Raw genomic sequence first — 16201 nt, forward strand, 5'->3', positions numbered from 1 at the left:
CCCTTCCAATCTCAAGGTAAGTTTTTATTTTTCTTCATCAGGAAAAAGAGAAATCTGGGTGGGATACACGAGTTCTTTGTTCCTACTCACGGCGTATTTAATGGATCTGGTGTTTAACGTTGAACATTCTTAGTCCACACTGAAGATGAAACTTCACAGCCCATGGCAAGGTCCTGGCAACGAACACAAAATCTGAGAGATGGGCCCAGGGAATCAGATGTTAGAGCCATGAGTCGTCTCGGACCCTGGTTTATGTTCGCGAGATGAGAATCACAGGATTGTGATAAGCAGAGCATCAGCTGACTTCCTCCCCAGCCCGCATCTTCCTGCAGGAGTAAAAATGGGTCCCTGGTGGGTCAGAGCCCCCTCAGACTCCATGTTCTCAAGCAGCTGAGTTCACTGAGCTGTCCGCCAACAGCAGTCCGGAAATCCCGCCCAGCACCACCTACTGGCTGCGCTCTAGACCCCTCTCCTCAGGGAGGGGTAGTGGCTGGGATGGAGGAGGTCGGCTGCCATGCATATCCACGTTTTTGTGAGTTCCAACCCCCAAGGTATTGTCACACTAAGCTGTAGAGTTCGATATGGAGAGCCAACCCTCTTTAATTCAGGAGAAATTTCTGAAGTTAATGTTCATTAACAGCATCTTGCAAAACAACCCAGTGGGGTAGTAGCAAACATTGTTTTTATGCAGGTGGTAACTAATATGCAATATTATTTTTATATTAAAATAAGCACTGGGGTGCCTGGGAGGCTCAGTTGGTGAAGTGTCTGCCTTCGACTCAGGTCACAATATCAGGGTTCTGGGATCGAACCCCACATTGGACTCCGTGCCCATCGGGGAGCCTGCTTCTCCCTCTCTTTCTGCCCCCACCCCCTGCTCATGTTCTCTCTCACTATCTCTCCTTCTCTCAAATAAAGTCTTTTAAAAAAAATAAAAATAAAATAAGCACAGGTTTATTATGGAATAACCTATACATTTTTCATAAATCTTTAGGATAAAACACATGAGCTTAAAAATATATCTGAGCAGCTCCTTTGCCTTGGAGTTGTTTGAAGTAGAAATTTATCTCTTGTGCCCTTGAAGGAATTTATGGTAGAAAAAAATTGTTATAAATCTTGCTGGAATAATCTAAAGGCAATCCTAATATCTTTTCATGAAAATCAAAATGTTAGATTCAACAAAGAAATATTTAATAAGACATTTCCATAGATCAGCACTGATTTCCCTATGCAAATTAAATGGCACACAGCTTATGATAAATTTAAAATTATAGAAAAACCTTGTTTTAGTTTTCTGAGAAGTTCTTTCAAAAACACTTGTTGTATATTAGTTAAGTTACACTTAATTTCTACCATGATTTTAACAACAGTACCTGAACACCAACCTTAATTGTATTGAAATCTTTACCATTTAGGGAAAATACTTCCATTGTCAACAATTCCATTTACCCAAACACCAAGACATTGGTCAATATAATCCATACGCTCATTTAATCATTCAGCAAATGTGTATTGATTGGTGACGATGTGCCAGGGACAGTTACGCACTGGGAATAGAGCAGTAAACAAAACAGTTGAAACCCCATAGCCCAGGGAGACGACATTGCAGTGGGGAAGGCAGACAGACAGACAAAATGAAAACACTCTGTAGAAAAATAAAGCGCAGAAGGGACTACAGTGACCTTCAACCCTCAGTCAGAGGGTCAGACCCCACCGTGGTGGCATCAGAGCGAGGTCCTACAGGAAGAGGGAATGATGTGGGGGCGGGGAGCAGGGGAGGAGCAGAGGGGCCAGGACTGGGGGGAGAGTGTCCCGGGTTTCGGGACAGAGGCAGGCTGCAGCCACTGCTCATGGATTAAGTTAGGACCAAGACTGAACCCTGCATAAGCAGGCTCTTGAGGGTTCACGGAGCAGCCTGAAACTATCTCCGTTCCCAAATTCACACTAAGATGACCCTACTAAGAGCGGGATCAAAATAATGCTACAAAAAATATGGAAATACAGCACTGGCACACGGCAAGAACCCAGCGGGCGCAGGAGGGGACAAGACCGTTTTAACAAACCCAGCAGGCACACAGTGGAGAAAACCCGTGACGTCGGACATCACCGCCCCGGACAGACTTTAGTATAACCACGCTCGCCAGGAAAAAAGAGATTTTAAAAAACAAGAGGGAAAATGCAGGGGGAGAGACAGAAGACAAAAAAAAGAAAAAGAAAAAGAGCCAAATAGAAATTGCAGAGGAAAATGAAACAATTTGTGCAGCAGAGGATAGGGTTAGCAGCAAATCAAACACGGCTGAGGACGGGGCACGTGGGGGGGCTCCGTCGGTGGAGCATCTGCCTTTGGCTCAGGTCACGATCTCAGGGTCCTGGGATCGAGCCCCACATGGGGCTCCCTGCTTGGTGGGGAGCCTGCCTCTCCCTCTGCCTCTCCCCCACCCCCAGCTTGTGTGCTCTCTGTCAAAGAAATAAATAAAATTTTAAAAAATTAAAAAAAAATTAAAAAATAAACACAGCTGAGGAGAGAATTAGTAAATTGGAACACCTCCTGAAGAAAACATCCAGAATGCAGCACATAAACAGGAAGAAGGTGTACTAGTTGGGGTTCTCCAGAGAACAGCAGCAATTGGGTATATTCAACTTGCTCACAGAAAGGAGATGTAGCCAAAGCAACGGGCTCCCACGTGTGCAGGGGCTGGCAAGTCTGGTGTCGGCAGGCAGGCCAGCAGGCGGGAAACAGCAGCAGGCGGAAAGGCCAGCCGGAGACGATGCTGCAGCCATGTCCAAGGACAGTCTGGAGGTGGAACTCCCTCCTCTCGAGGGAGCTGTGGTCTTCGCTTCTGAGAACGTCAACTGATTGTGTGAGGCCCCTGCACATGGAGGGCCGTCTCTTTCCTCCACGTGCACTGATTGAAACGTCAGTCACACCCAAAAGCACCCTCACAGGGACATCTGGCTCGTGTTTGATGAAGCCGCCGGGCACCACAGACCAACCAGGCTGATACATGAAAGGAACCATCCCAGAGGGAAAACACAAGGGGGTCAGAGACGAAGCAGGACAGTCTGATACACCCAAGATATAACCCGCTCCCAATGTGGGGAGAAGAAACAGAGCAGGAGCGGTGTGTAAAGACGTAACAGAGTTACTAGTTACTAGCTCTAAGAAGCACAGCGTGGCCCAAGAAGAAGCTTCTTAAACCCTCCTCCAGGTGGAAAACGGCTACCAGACAAAGCAAAACAAAAAGAGGAAAGAAAATCGTTAAAGCATCATGACATAAAGGAGCAGCTCCAGAGGGGAAGAATCAGACTCGCCGCTGATTCCCGGAAGATAAGAAACAACCAAGCAGTATCTCTAAGATGCCGACAGAAAACTCATCTTGACCTCAAATCCTAGACCCGATAAAAATACCCTTTAAAAATGAGGGCAAGGGGCGCCAGGGGGGGCTCAGTCGGTGGTGCATCTGACTCTCGATCTCGGCTCAGGTCGTGATCTCAGGGCATGGCATCGGGCCCTGTGTCGGGCTAGAGCCTGCTTGGGGTTTTCTCTCCCCCTGCCTCTGCCCCTCCCCCACCTGTGTGCATGCACACGTGCTCTCTCTCTAAAATAATAAAAAGATAAATCTTTTTAAAAAATAAATAAAAAGCAAAAAGCTAAAATGAGGGCAAGACAACAGTCCAGAGAGACAGACACAGAGCTAATGCAGCTTCAGCAGACTCGCACCAAAGGAGATATTAATTGTGCTATTTGGGCATAAGGAAAATAACCCCAAATGGATAAAGCACAATAAAGTGTGATGGAAATAATCCACATTTTCTCCAGTATAAAACTTCACTTATTACTACAGTTTGGATACTACAGCAGTGAAAAATGCATCATATGAAGAAAACATGACCATATTCTGCCAAAGTTCTCTTGTCCCATGTCTTTCGAAGTAATGACCATCCTTACAGGGACCAGGAACTATGTCACTATCAGGTTATAAAATGAAATACCTTTTTTCCTGCCACAGAGGAAAATTCACACCTTTCATAGCTGTCCCATGAGTCCATGCATTTTAAACTGTGAGGACCACACACCACAGTCATTTATGGTCACAGGTAAGACCACGTTCCTATTGACTCCGGGAAGGAAGTCCCCGGAAATCAGTGGGGAAAACCCTCATCACAAGAGGAGGCTCCAGCCTCCCAGGCAGGCGCCACCAGAGCCTTCCCTCACGTGGCACGCACACACGCCCTCGACGCCGGCTTTCAGCCACAGCAGCCACCACCTCACCAACCGGTCAGACGAAGCGAGGGGGGAGCTGCATCAGCCCAGTTTTTCCTACACTGCGCATCCCCGACTGGTAGGTACCCACAGAACCCACACAAGCATCTCACAGCAGAGCTAAGCCCGTCCTCACTCACCACCTCGACTCTACTGCATTCCACACACTTGCCCTGAAACGTGCTCTATTAAGACAAGACAGTAGCTATAAAATTACTGTCAATTATAATGGAGTCCGTGCTAATGAAAATGAATAAAAGGACATTAATGCAGCCTTGTTAACTACTCCAAATCTGTAAGTTCACATTAAAATAGTCCTGGCTCTGCTTCTGTCAGAGGTGTGTGTGGTGTGTGTGTGCACGCATGTGTGTGAGGGACGGCACAAGGGGTGTCTGGCAGAGTAGAGCACACAACAGCGGCCTCGTCTATACCCACCTGCCGCTTTACGACTTGGTGTTGAATCGTCCATTTCACAACATTGAACGCAGTGCTGCCTTGAGATACGGACTTGCCTCACTTCCTATAAAAATCGTATTTCTGAATGTCCCATGTACACTTAACTTGGAGAAAGTGAATTAAATTTTAAATATATTAGACCCACTAGCTAAAGAAACACTACAATGTCTCTCTCATATACTGCTTTTTAAAAAGAGGTGTGTAAGGGTTTTCTCAAAATAAGGCATCTCTTCATAGCTAAATAAGCCGTTATGAAACTCACTTTCACAGATGAATAGTGGATTCACTCCCATTGCTCCTAGTCACAGTAGTTGTACCAGTCGCGGTGGCGGCCGGACTCATGGTGACGGGAGCCGTACGAAGATGTGACAGTCTGGCACAGAAGCACTGCTGGTGGAAGAGGTCCTAATAGCTGTGGCGGCCGTGGCCGTGGCGGCCGTGGTGGCAGTGGCAGCAGTGGTGAAGGCGGTGGCAGCGGTGGCAGCAGTGGCGGCAGCGGCAGCAGTGGCAGCAGTGGTGAAGGCGGTGGCAGCGGTGGCAGCAGTGGCGGCCGTGGCGGCAGTGGCAGCAGTGGTGAAGGCGGTGGCAGCGGTGGCAGCGGTGGCAGCAGTGGCGGCAGCGGCAGCAGTGGCAGCAGTGGTGAAGGCGGTGGCAGCGGTAGTCAGTAGGTGCGTGAACTGATCAAAGGCCGCGCTGGCAGTAAGTGCTGTGATGTTTAGCGAGACCTAGTTCAGGTTCACCATATTCACACAGTCGTGTGAATCACTCAGTCACTAAATCAAACGTCGGCCTTCATGAATTTGTCATCGTGAGAGAGTAAATGTGTCAAAAGCCGCTGGAGGGAGACTTGCTTGGTCTCCCACATGTCTGTTCTGAGATACAACACGTGTCTAGAATGTTCCACAAAGGATGAACGACCGTGTGTGATGTGGTACACAGACAGAGGAGTTGCACAGATGGTTCTGTGCAGTACCAGCGATGGTTCTGATGGGGAAGGTGTTTGGGGAGATGAGGCTGAATCAGGCTTCCTTCCAAGATGGCTGGGATAATCACTAAGGAAGAACGGCCGTGGACCTGGTCCTCACTTGGACGTGCCACCTTTCAGGGACACCTTTTCTCTCAACCTGTCCTGGGCTTTCTCAGCAAGTTTCCAAACCGAGACCCTCCCTGACAGAGGTCAACCACATCGTCCCCCAAATGAAACCTCACTGGCCTTCCCTCCCCAGCCTCGGCCAAAAAGAGACATCCGCGTACGTGGCTGAGGCCACTGGGAACCCGTCTCCCGCAAACCATGGTGCCAGAGGGTCAGAGCATGGGATTCAGAGACCAGCACCAAAATTTAAAATTAATGCTGGTGTAGGCTGACTAATGGCTGCCCCAAGACACGAAATCTTGATCTATAAAATCTGCAAATTACCACATTTGGAAAAAAGGTCACTATCGATGTGATTAAGGATGTTGAGATGAAGAGGGTGCCCTGAACTATGTCTGTGGGTCCCACATGCCACCACATGCGTCCGTGGAAGAGAGAGGCTGAGAGAGGGAAAGACAGACTGACACAGAGTGGGGGAGAAGCCATGTGAAAATGGGCAGAGGTGGAAGTGACGCATTTCCAACACCCAGGGCCACCAAAAGCAGGAGGACCAAGGAGGGCGCACAGCCCTGCCGACATCTGCTGGCCCCCAGAACGAGAAGGGGGTCCGTTCTATGATTTTCTGTCAGCCAGTGAATTTGTCAGCACAGGACTGCAGCAGCCCCGGGAGACTAACACTGGGCTGCCGTGTTACAGTACAACACGAGGACAGGTGGGAACCACACTGAGAAAGGCAACGCTGTGCCTCCGCCAGCCCACAGCGGAGGCCAACGGCCCCAGGAGCCACACTGGCCGGTGGTACTTTGACGCGTTCCGTTTTTGGATGTCAAGGGGCAGGTATGCAGACTCTTTGGCTCAGGTGCACTGGGTGAAAAATAGGAAGAGTCCAAGGTCCGTGCACACAAATAGACCCTGTGACCTTGAACAAAGGTCACTGGTACATAGGGCTGAGCTTTCCGAGTGTTTGTTTTTTAAGAGGACCTTCTTCTCTTCCTGGAGCATAGCGGACACGGGCTCATGCTTTCAGCGTTCAGAACGTAAAGCTCTTGCCTACGTCGTGACTAGGACGGGGGCCGACTTTGTGTTTGCCTCTTCCTCTGGATGGAGATTTCTGACGCGCCCCAGGAGGCGTCCCCTGCTATGGACTTGGAGACAGAAGGTAACGCTGCATTTTCTGAGTGCCTGGATCTGCAGAATGTGCCAATGTGTTAGCATCTCAAGGATGACGGTGAAAGCAGGTGGTAGCAGGTGATGCCTAGGACTGTTACAGTACATTATGCACTTGAACCTGAACTTGAGACTTGGTTTTTATCTTCAGTCATTCGACATCTGCTTCCAGAGGGCCGATCCCGGGAGTCTCTTACTTTGACAATGTGCAGCCAATGGGAGGACAAATGAATGCAGGCCAGCATCTCCTTGCTGGGAGCGGGAGGCACGTCTCCCCACAATGCAGGACGTCTGGCAGCCGCACTCGGAAGCACGTCGGCCTCAGCCCAGAGGGGGTTGGCCGCACCAGCTCCTCATCCGGCCGCCAGTCCCTGCTTGGCTCCTGCAAAGCTGATTTCGAATTATGAAACCAGGACATGATGAATGAGATCCCTCAGATACGTGCGCGACGCTCCTTAGAAACAAGTGTTTCCCTTGGGCCAAAATGAGTGAGTAAAAGACAGACAGACCTGGAAGGAACCTAATGAAGTGTTCTCACACGCCCACTGAAGGCCCACCCGTGAGTGTGGTGCGGAACAGAGAGAGAGCACGAGCGCCATCCCGAACCACGGGGAAACAGAACACAAGCAGCCGGAGCAGCACCTCCTGGCCGTGGCCTCCCATCCGCCCACCTCACCCTCCTGGCCTGCTCACCCCTCCCTCCAAGGACAGACATCGTGACCAGCCCGTGACTGTGTGAATCACAGATGAGCTCCTCTTCTGCCTGCACTCCGTCTGGCCTGCAGGTTTGGACCGATGGGGACGGTCTATGAGATAACCATCTCTCCTTGCTCGCGGACCAATTTGCCCGGTCGAGTCAGCGTCCCTGGGTGTGCATACGACGGTCACTCGTTACGGTGCCGCCTGCGTGTACTACGGGCACAAAGATGTCACAGACACGAGCGTGAGGCCTCTCTAGGGTAGATTCAGGGACAGGAGCCGAGAGACAGAGCGAGGAGGGAGGGAAAGGGAAAACTGTCGTTCCTGCAGGTTGCTTTGGGAACATTTCTCCCAAGCAAAAGAACCCTTAAACCTGGAGCCCCAAGGACAAACGAGAATCCCGCAGACATATACACTCAACTGCACATACGTGACACACAGAAGGGACTCTGACCCCGATGTGTGGGCTGCTTCGTCCACTCCCATGACAGCGGGAGGTCAGCAAGCATCCCGCTTAGTGAACCTGGGAAAGGTCCGTGCCATCTCAGCGGGGCACTGTGATCCCCACGACGTGGGGGACCTGCACAAGCCAGACTTGGCCCTCACCCCTTCCCCTGACAAAGGCAGGCCTCCCACCAGACGCTGTCACTACCAAGAGCACAGGAAGGAACAGAACCGGCGGGTGAAACAGCAAACTGGGAGCAAACGCAGGACTGGGGCTGCTTCTGATTCCTGAGTCAACGCGGGTCTCGTCCCACGTTTTCCACTGGCCACAGAGGCTCGGTGACGTGGAAGATCGTTGCTGGACCTGAAATCTCATTTCACAGCGCACATGGCCGTTGAGAGGGCCATTACAGTCGGAACCTGACGGTTTTCGTGCTGTGATTTACGGAGTCGTGATTTCTAGCATAAACCACTTCCCTTCCCCACACACGTCTCTGCTCCAGCGCACACACCAACCAACTGGGACCCGAGCTAGAGAAGGTGGGTCAGGGGCTGGGGAGGCAGCAGCTGCCCATCCACAGTTGCATGGCTGTGTGGCTGTCCGCCAGCCAGTGCCTTTCCTCTCTGCCTACGTCCGTGTGCGGAGCTGGAGGACCCGCGTGTGGACGCCCTGCTAGGGCCACGGCCGAGCCTCTCGAAGCAGGTGTCTGTGTGACGAGAGCCGGCAACAAAGCAGGGCACTTTCCACAGCAGGGACGACAGGCAGGGAGCCAGGGAGGTGTGACGTCGACACCCATGCATCCTCGGAGACTCTTCCCCATGTCCAGAGCTGTGGAGCACCGGATTGTATAGTCTCCCTCCCCTGTCCTGAGGAGGGAGGGAGCAGCGGAGGGAGGGGCAGGAGGGGGAGGGCGGGAGGGAGGAGGGCGGGAGGGCCTGGCTGCATGCGGCTCTGGAGCAGGCCTGCCTCTCTTTGTGGCTGGTCACTCCTGACCTTGGCCACTGCCTCCCTCCGCCCAGCAGGGCCACCTTGCGGCCAACGTGCCAGACTGTCCCCCTGTCCAGCTCTCCGCGTGGGCAGCTGCCGCAGGGAATGGCTTCAAGGAACGGGCACGAGCTGACCTGCTGGAATTAGCCTGGAACTCCCGGCACTGCCCATCGTGACCAGGAGAAGGTCGCCGGGTGATCCTGGTCGGGAGTCAGGCTGATGCAGCAGCAGGTGGCAGACCCAAGCCCCTGGATGGTGGGGACGCTGGGCGCTGTGGGAGGACCGGGATTTGTAGCTTTGCCGGTGGGAGTTGACGGGACAGCTGCCCTCAGGAGGGCCTGGGGTGCTGGGCTGCCCCTGGACACAGGGGTCACGCCCTCACATCTGCTGCAGACCCGAGCTGCGTCCTTTGTGACACCACAGCGTCTCAACTCCGCGGTGACCCCCGCAGCCAGCGGTGGCATGAGCACAATGCACTAAAGCCCCACCCCACCCCACCCAGACACAGGGGCCGCTGGTGAGGACCCTCGGCACCCTCCCGCCAGGGCGCATGGGGGAGTCCCCGTGGGGAGGAGGAGCAGGCAGTGTGCGCCTGGAGGAGGGGCGCTCCAGTCGTGCTGGCTCCGGGAAGGGGTGGTGAGGAGGGGCAGTGGTGCTGGGAGAGATCCGGGGCTGGGAACTGAATATCCCACAACACCCAGGTGAACTGCAAGAGCTGGGGTCCCTCCTCTGCCCAGCTGGTGTGCTGGGCTGCACTCCATGCTGCTGTGCGCAGAGCTGCACCAGGAAGTCTGGGGCTCGACAGCATGTAGGGGCCTTTCCTCCCCCCCAACGCGCCTCACATTCCTTCCCTGAGGTCACCTTGGGGTGGCGGGCGGAGCAGCGGCTGCAGGACGGCACAGTGGAAAGCCAGTGAGGGCCCCCCAGCAGACCCTGGGATCACGGGCCCTGACCCTGCCGCAGAGCAGGGACGCCGAGTGCCCACTTCTCTCATCTGCGCTAGGAACCTGGGACCACCGGGGCTGTGTCGTCAACGGAAACTAATGCACGAGCTGACAAGCAGGGACTGTGGCTGACAGGCTGCACTGAGTATTTTAGAGGCCTCGTGCACGGGACCAGCCTCGCGGCAGTGCCCGGTGTCCAGTGCAGTCCCAGGGACCACACTTAGAAAGACCGCCATCAACTTAAAGCTCCGTTGTCGTCCTGAAATCCTCAGTAACTACTGAACACGGGGCCTCATGTTTTAATTTCAGAACGGGCCTCAAAAATTCAGTAGCCGCTGCTGTTTCCGGATCACATCGCCTGATTCATTCGTCTAGGCTCTTAGCTCTCTCTTGTTTGCATTAGCTTTTTAAATCCCGTTAACCAAAATTATAAGCCTCAGGGCCTGTCTGGTACCATGAGCAACTTCCAAGTTAAAATTCACAAGTTCCACGTGAAAACGGGCAGTGGGTCATGAGCACCTCCCAGCAGTGCAAACCCAGGCTTGATCTCCCCCTAGCCAGTCTTCTCCCCCTGGGGAATCCTGATGCCTGGCTGTTGCGGTTTCTCTCTTGACAGGAGTGAGCCACGCCGAGGCGCGCCAGCCGGGGAAGTCTCCACACTTCAGCGTGAACTGGGTGATGGGCAACGCGGACGTGGAGATTATTGACGGCACCACTGGGAAGAGGAGCTGCGGGGGCTCATCGCGGCTCTGCAAGCACGTGTTCTCGGCCCGGTGGGCGAGGCTTTACGGAAAGGTACGGCTCTGCTCTGGGGGAGGCCGGCCCAGCTGCGCTCAGCTCCCCATGGACACAGGAAGGGGCCCCCAGAAAGCCAACACTGGTCTGAGCAAGGGTGACACACGGCACAAAAACACGTCCACTCTGTTTCCTTCTCCCCGGCCCCTGCAGACTTGTGACGCAGCCACTCCACCCGGGCCCCTGGCCAGCAGCCGCGGACTCTGAGCCGTGGCCCTAGAAGGCTCGCAAACTACCTGCACATAGGGCATCGTAAGGAAAGTTCAGAGAACGCTCCTGTGGTTGGTATTACTCCCAGCTGAGATACAAGGAAAGGGAGTGCCTTCCCCCGAATGACACAAGGAGCAAGGGCCAGGCAGAAGGTCTGAGCTCTTCTCCTGATCCCAAAGGCTGCGCATTTCTACTACAGTTCTGAGCTTCCTCCCCGATAAACAGGGATGGTAACTCCATTTCCAGATTTTAAGTTGAGATATAGATTTCCACATGTTTCCAAAGCATAACAGACTGCGGCAGAACCAAACAAACAAAAACACAGGCATCAGGAAAACATAAACACCTAAAAGCCCCTATGTGCTCGCTGCTCCCGTTGTCTTTATCCGGCAACAACTCCAAACAGGAATGGGAGTGTTGGGGCACATGTGTCAACCAGTAGAACAGGACAGACACACAGACCCTTAAGATAAACAGTTCCTTCAACTCAGAGACCTGGACGTTGTGCGTGTCACCCTTTAAGTGCCACAACTTCTGCGGCTGCCACGGGCGCCGACGGGACCTGGGTCTGTCCTGTGCCCCTGGCCTCAGCTGCCTCCCTGCCCACTCAGGGCACCGTCCACGCTTCCCTCGTCTGCACACTGTCAGAGAACACACTGACTCTGTCTTCCTAGACAAAAGGGCCCGCTGCACCTGCTCAGGATGGGGCGGCCAGCACGTGGGCAGACTGGTCCCCAGACTCCCTGCAGAGCCCAGTGGGGGTTCGGGCCTCCCGCCCCTGCTCGCCGCACCCCAGGCCTCTCCACGGTGCGATCTCTGCCTACACTGGCCACAGGGCCTTGCCTGGTACTGGCCCAGAAACCCGATGGAGGAGACGGCCAGTTCCACTGGGTTCCTGACTGGTGGGCAGGAGAGCTCGAACTCGCCCATCTCCCACCTGCACGATGCTGCTTGAGTGCCCACGAACGTCCCCGCCACCCCCTAACCCCACCCCAACATCAGCCCCGGACCCTCCCCCAAAAGGGAAAACACACACAGTGTATCTGTTTAATAGCAGGCAGTCGTACGTGTTCTGTTTGCTGCGCACTCTCACGTCTCGCCAAGCAGCCCTGGTACGTCCACGGCGTCTCAGAGCTGCCACGTAGGGCGTGCTGACCGGTGCAGTCACCCCTTCACTGGGTAGGACTGACACATAACCGACACTGGACAGACTCAGGGCAGAGGACGTGACGTTCTGACGCATGCACACTGTGAAGTGTGACCACCACCAAGCTAGTCGCGCACCCATCAGCGCAGTCGCTGTGCGTGGTGAGAACGCTTAATCAAAGAAGCTCCTTCTGGGCAAATTTCACGCATGTTACTCTCTGCCACATCGCTTTTCCATTTCACGGCAAGAGCAAAGGGAAGGCGGCCAGGAGCCGATGTTTCTCGCGGATGCCCCGGCATTTCTGTCCGTCCGGCTTACTTGTCTTGTTCCTGCCCCACAGCTGAGCACGCGGATCCCGAGCCACGGAGACACACCGTCCATGTACTGTGAGGCCAAGCGGGGGGCGTGCACCTACCAGTCTGTCAAACAGCAGCTGTTCAAGGCGTTCCAGAAGGCCGGGCTGGGCACCTGGGTGAGGAAGCCGCCTGAGCAAGACCAGTTTCTACTGACTCTCTGAGCCACCGGACTCCCGCGCTCCCGGAGCAGAGCGAGCACCCGGACAGGGCAGGGCGTGCGTGCGTGTGCGTGGGGCGGCAGGCAGTGCTCCTGGCTCCCCACGCTCATTTCCCTCTCGTGTTCCAGAAGCTCGCGCGTGGTCAGTGTTCCGTGGGCAAGTGGACTCAAGGTAGGAGCTGCTTCTCGGGCGGCTGCTCCCACGTTGTCAGAACCCAGACGCCCCCAGTCCTGAAGGCACAGGTGCGGCCGAACGTCTCCTCCCGGTGTGTGCGAGGGACAGTCTCCGTTCAGGCTGAAGGGTCTTAGGTGCAGCCTTGCCACGCGGTGCCTCGGCACCGTTCCCACGCCCCCGACCCCCCGGCCACACGCCTCCAGCACTGCGTCTGGTTCTCACTAGCACAAGCTGGCACGGTACTTTAGGATAAGCCACAATGAAGAGAAAAGCCATGGGCTCCTCCCCAAAGAAGCCACAGGACGCTCTACCACTCTCATCACTCACTCCAGTTTTTACCCCACCTCCGTCGAAGCGGATTTGAGATGCACAAACTGAAGAGCCCCTAAACTAGGACCAGAGAAATGAAGGCCTTCTTGCAGCAAGCCGGTGAGCTGAGACGTAGGACACGCGGGACCCGGGCCCAGGACTGAGTGCCACAGACCGCAGCACCCATCCCAGGCCCAGCACAGGCTCCGCGGCAGGTGCCGACGGCCGCTGACCACGTGTGCGGCAGCCGTGTGCGGGTTAGTGACTACCCACAGCCTCCTCACCAGGTAACAAGGAAACCAAGTCCCAGACCACGCTCTTTAAGTTGCGTCAGAGAAGAAGCACAAAGAACACTCACAACAACCTTTCCTTGGGGCTGGAGGAGCTACCAGCTCTCCATCACTTTAGGTTCCCGATCACCATCTTGCATGATGGAAACAAACCACTTACAGCAGCTACTGAGATGCAAGAGGCAGGGTTCTGTCCCCTTGAGGACAGGCGTCAGACACCCAGACCATTTGGGATGTGGCCCCTGGCACCCTTTCTCAGAGCAGGGTGGGGCCGCGTGGCTGTGCAGGCAGGAGGCAGGCATCCTCTCACACTCCTTCAGTCCATCCGGGTACCCTGAACTGTCCATTTCGACGACCAAGAACTCATCTCTAACATCCATCATCCTACTGACAGGCCTCTAATTTCTCCCGCAAAAGACCCACATCTGAAACGCACTATGCCACACAGCCAAGCCTCGGAGTAGCCCGCTCCGGCTTCTGGTGAGACGTGCAGCCGGCCCGCCACAGGGGCACACCCTGACGAGAACACAGGCCTGCCACTCACCCCAAGACGCGGGAGCGTAACGCCGTGCCGCACATCTCCAAGTCGAGACTGCGGATATGATAAGGGGGCAGAAAGGAGACAACACGAGGTTTAGATATCTGTTGTGGGACAAGAAGTAGAGGTGTTACTATGGAAGCCAACTCTTCCCAGGACTTCATATAGGGTCAGATTTCTCACTCATGTTCTCTTAGGAAAGAAAATGGGCACAGAGCACACAATTTCTTCAAGATAAACTTTTAAAAGACATGAAAATGTTTTTGCAAACAGATGATGCACACTAATCTTTCCTAACACTTGAAGAAATACGATGAAATGTTAATTCGGGATGAACGCTGTAACCAAACAGCGGTTTACGTTAGTTTCTGGTAGTCTGACACGTCACCAGGACGAAACTTGGACAGAACTGATGACTTGGACTCTGACTCGCCCTTCTCGGACAGTATGGACGCGCGGCCGTTCCCGCTAGAACCTCGAGCTGCTCCCGCTCTGAGCCCTCGCTTCTATCCCTGCGCTCCAAATGATGCCCCTTCCAGAGCGAGGAGACGGCATTAGCAGCGGCCGCCCTGGGACCGAGTCGGATGGGCCACCCACACACCGCACCACGGGCCACCGGACGGCGGGACCCCAGGGACTTGGACACACCCACTACCCGATATCGGACATGCCCACGACACCTTGACTGCAGATACTTGGTCACCATTCATCTCGTCTGAGGCACTGGCCCTCCAGAAACACCTACACTCCACCAAAACATCTACTTCTGGAGAAAACCACACCGATCAGCACCAGGGTAGGGCCTCGTTGTTAGGTCGGCCGGGACATCCCAGAAGGAGAGATGAAGGCTCGGTGCAGGAGCTTCGTCGCGAGGCGTTTCCAAGGCAGCAGGAAGCACGTTTGAGAGGCTGAGCTTGGCCAGGAGCTGCCTGACCAGGAGCAGGGATGGAGAGGCACAAGGGGCCGCGTCACCAACCAGCCGGAGGCCAGCCCACAGGGCTCTGATGTGGCACCTGCTGTGGCTGGAGGGACAGGTGGCGCCAGCCCAGAGACGAGGTCGCCGGGACGCCTGAGGATCTCACTCTGTGCTTCAAAGCCCAAAAGAACACCAAACACTGCTGGAGGCCAGGCCAAGCCTGCATTTGCAGGGGGGTCAGAGTCCTGAGAGGAGCCCACAGACACCTTACCCCTGTTCCAAAGGAGAGCAAAGCTCGGGCATGGGACCTTGGGGCCACCTCCTGACGCCCCGAGGCCACAAAGGCAAGACCCACAGAGCAGCAGCAGGGGCCTGCCGGCATCTAGGCTGTCCTAACCACCGCACTGCCCATCTGAACGTGCGGCACACCTGGTGGCTCAGAGTCCTTTGTTTTCCCACGTCATGTGCCGTGTCTGCACGTCTACCCAGCCCTGCTTCTCAAGTCCAGACAGGTCGACTGCATCGGTATCTGCCTCGAAGCACACACCGCTTTCCCAGCCAGGGGATCAGCCGCGGAAGGCTTTCCGCCTGGCTCTGGCCACAAGGTCCGCGTCCGCGAGCCTTTCCACGGCGCACAGCCCGAAGGGGGAGGTCACGGGTCATGGAACTCCGCCTGCCCATTCCTAGCACGCGGTTTCACTGCAAGGGGCTGGATCGAGGGTTTCTTTGGTTTCGGTTTCTGCCAAGGAAAGGATGTGCAGGTCTCTAACTATTGTTCTGCTTATACCTGTGGGTCTCTCAAGTCTGTATATACCTACACGTCACTACTGATTCCGTGAGTCTTGCTGTTCTTCAGAAACGTCCAGTTGAGTTTTTCCCTCATAATTTCTCATATAATTTCCTTTTCACAGGAAGCTGTTCTTATCAATAAAGTTAATGGTTGTTTTGCGGGGTTTTTTGGTATAGTGTTTACCAGGTCTGGAGAGCCATAAACAGTAAATACACGGTATATCGACGCCAGAATAGTTAGGGTATTTTGATGAAATGCTATTTTTAGATTATAAATTTCAAGATGTGTCTATAGTACCTTGTTTTAAAAATTTAAAAAGACATTTGAAACTTAGACATTTTTAATTTAGGGAAACTTCTACAACCATTTTTTAAGAAGCCATTCTAATGAAATCATCTAATTGGCCCAAAACACAATAAATATTCCTTCCTAATAAAGACCAAAGGGAAGTCAGGACTACCGC

General features: G+C 54.1%; 2 protein-coding genes across 3 annotated transcripts in view; one reads left to right on the forward strand and one right to left on the reverse strand.

Moving 5' to 3' along the window:
• Nucleotides 1–15901, forward strand: part of ADARB2 (adenosine deaminase RNA specific B2 (inactive)) — a 405873-nt gene extending 389972 nt beyond the window's left edge. Inside the window, exons 9-10 of the mRNA XM_057304750.1 lie at nucleotides 10672–10850; nucleotides 12548–15901. Of these exons, the coding sequence (XP_057160733.1) occupies nucleotides 10672–10850; nucleotides 12548–12724 (356 nt within the window). The 3' untranslated portion in view covers nucleotides 12725–15901. The remainder of the gene's footprint in view (nucleotides 1–10671; nucleotides 10851–12547) is intronic.
• The window catches only part of WDR37 (WD repeat domain 37), a 121800-nt gene that overhangs the window by 14877 nt on the left and 90722 nt on the right, over nucleotides 1–16201 (reverse strand). The window lies entirely within an intron of this gene.

Source organism: Ursus arctos, unplaced genomic scaffold (assembly GCF_023065955.2).
Source record: "Ursus arctos isolate Adak ecotype North America unplaced genomic scaffold, UrsArc2.0 scaffold_30, whole genome shotgun sequence".
In the NCBI taxonomy this organism is placed as follows: domain Eukaryota; kingdom Metazoa; phylum Chordata; class Mammalia; order Carnivora; family Ursidae; genus Ursus; species Ursus arctos.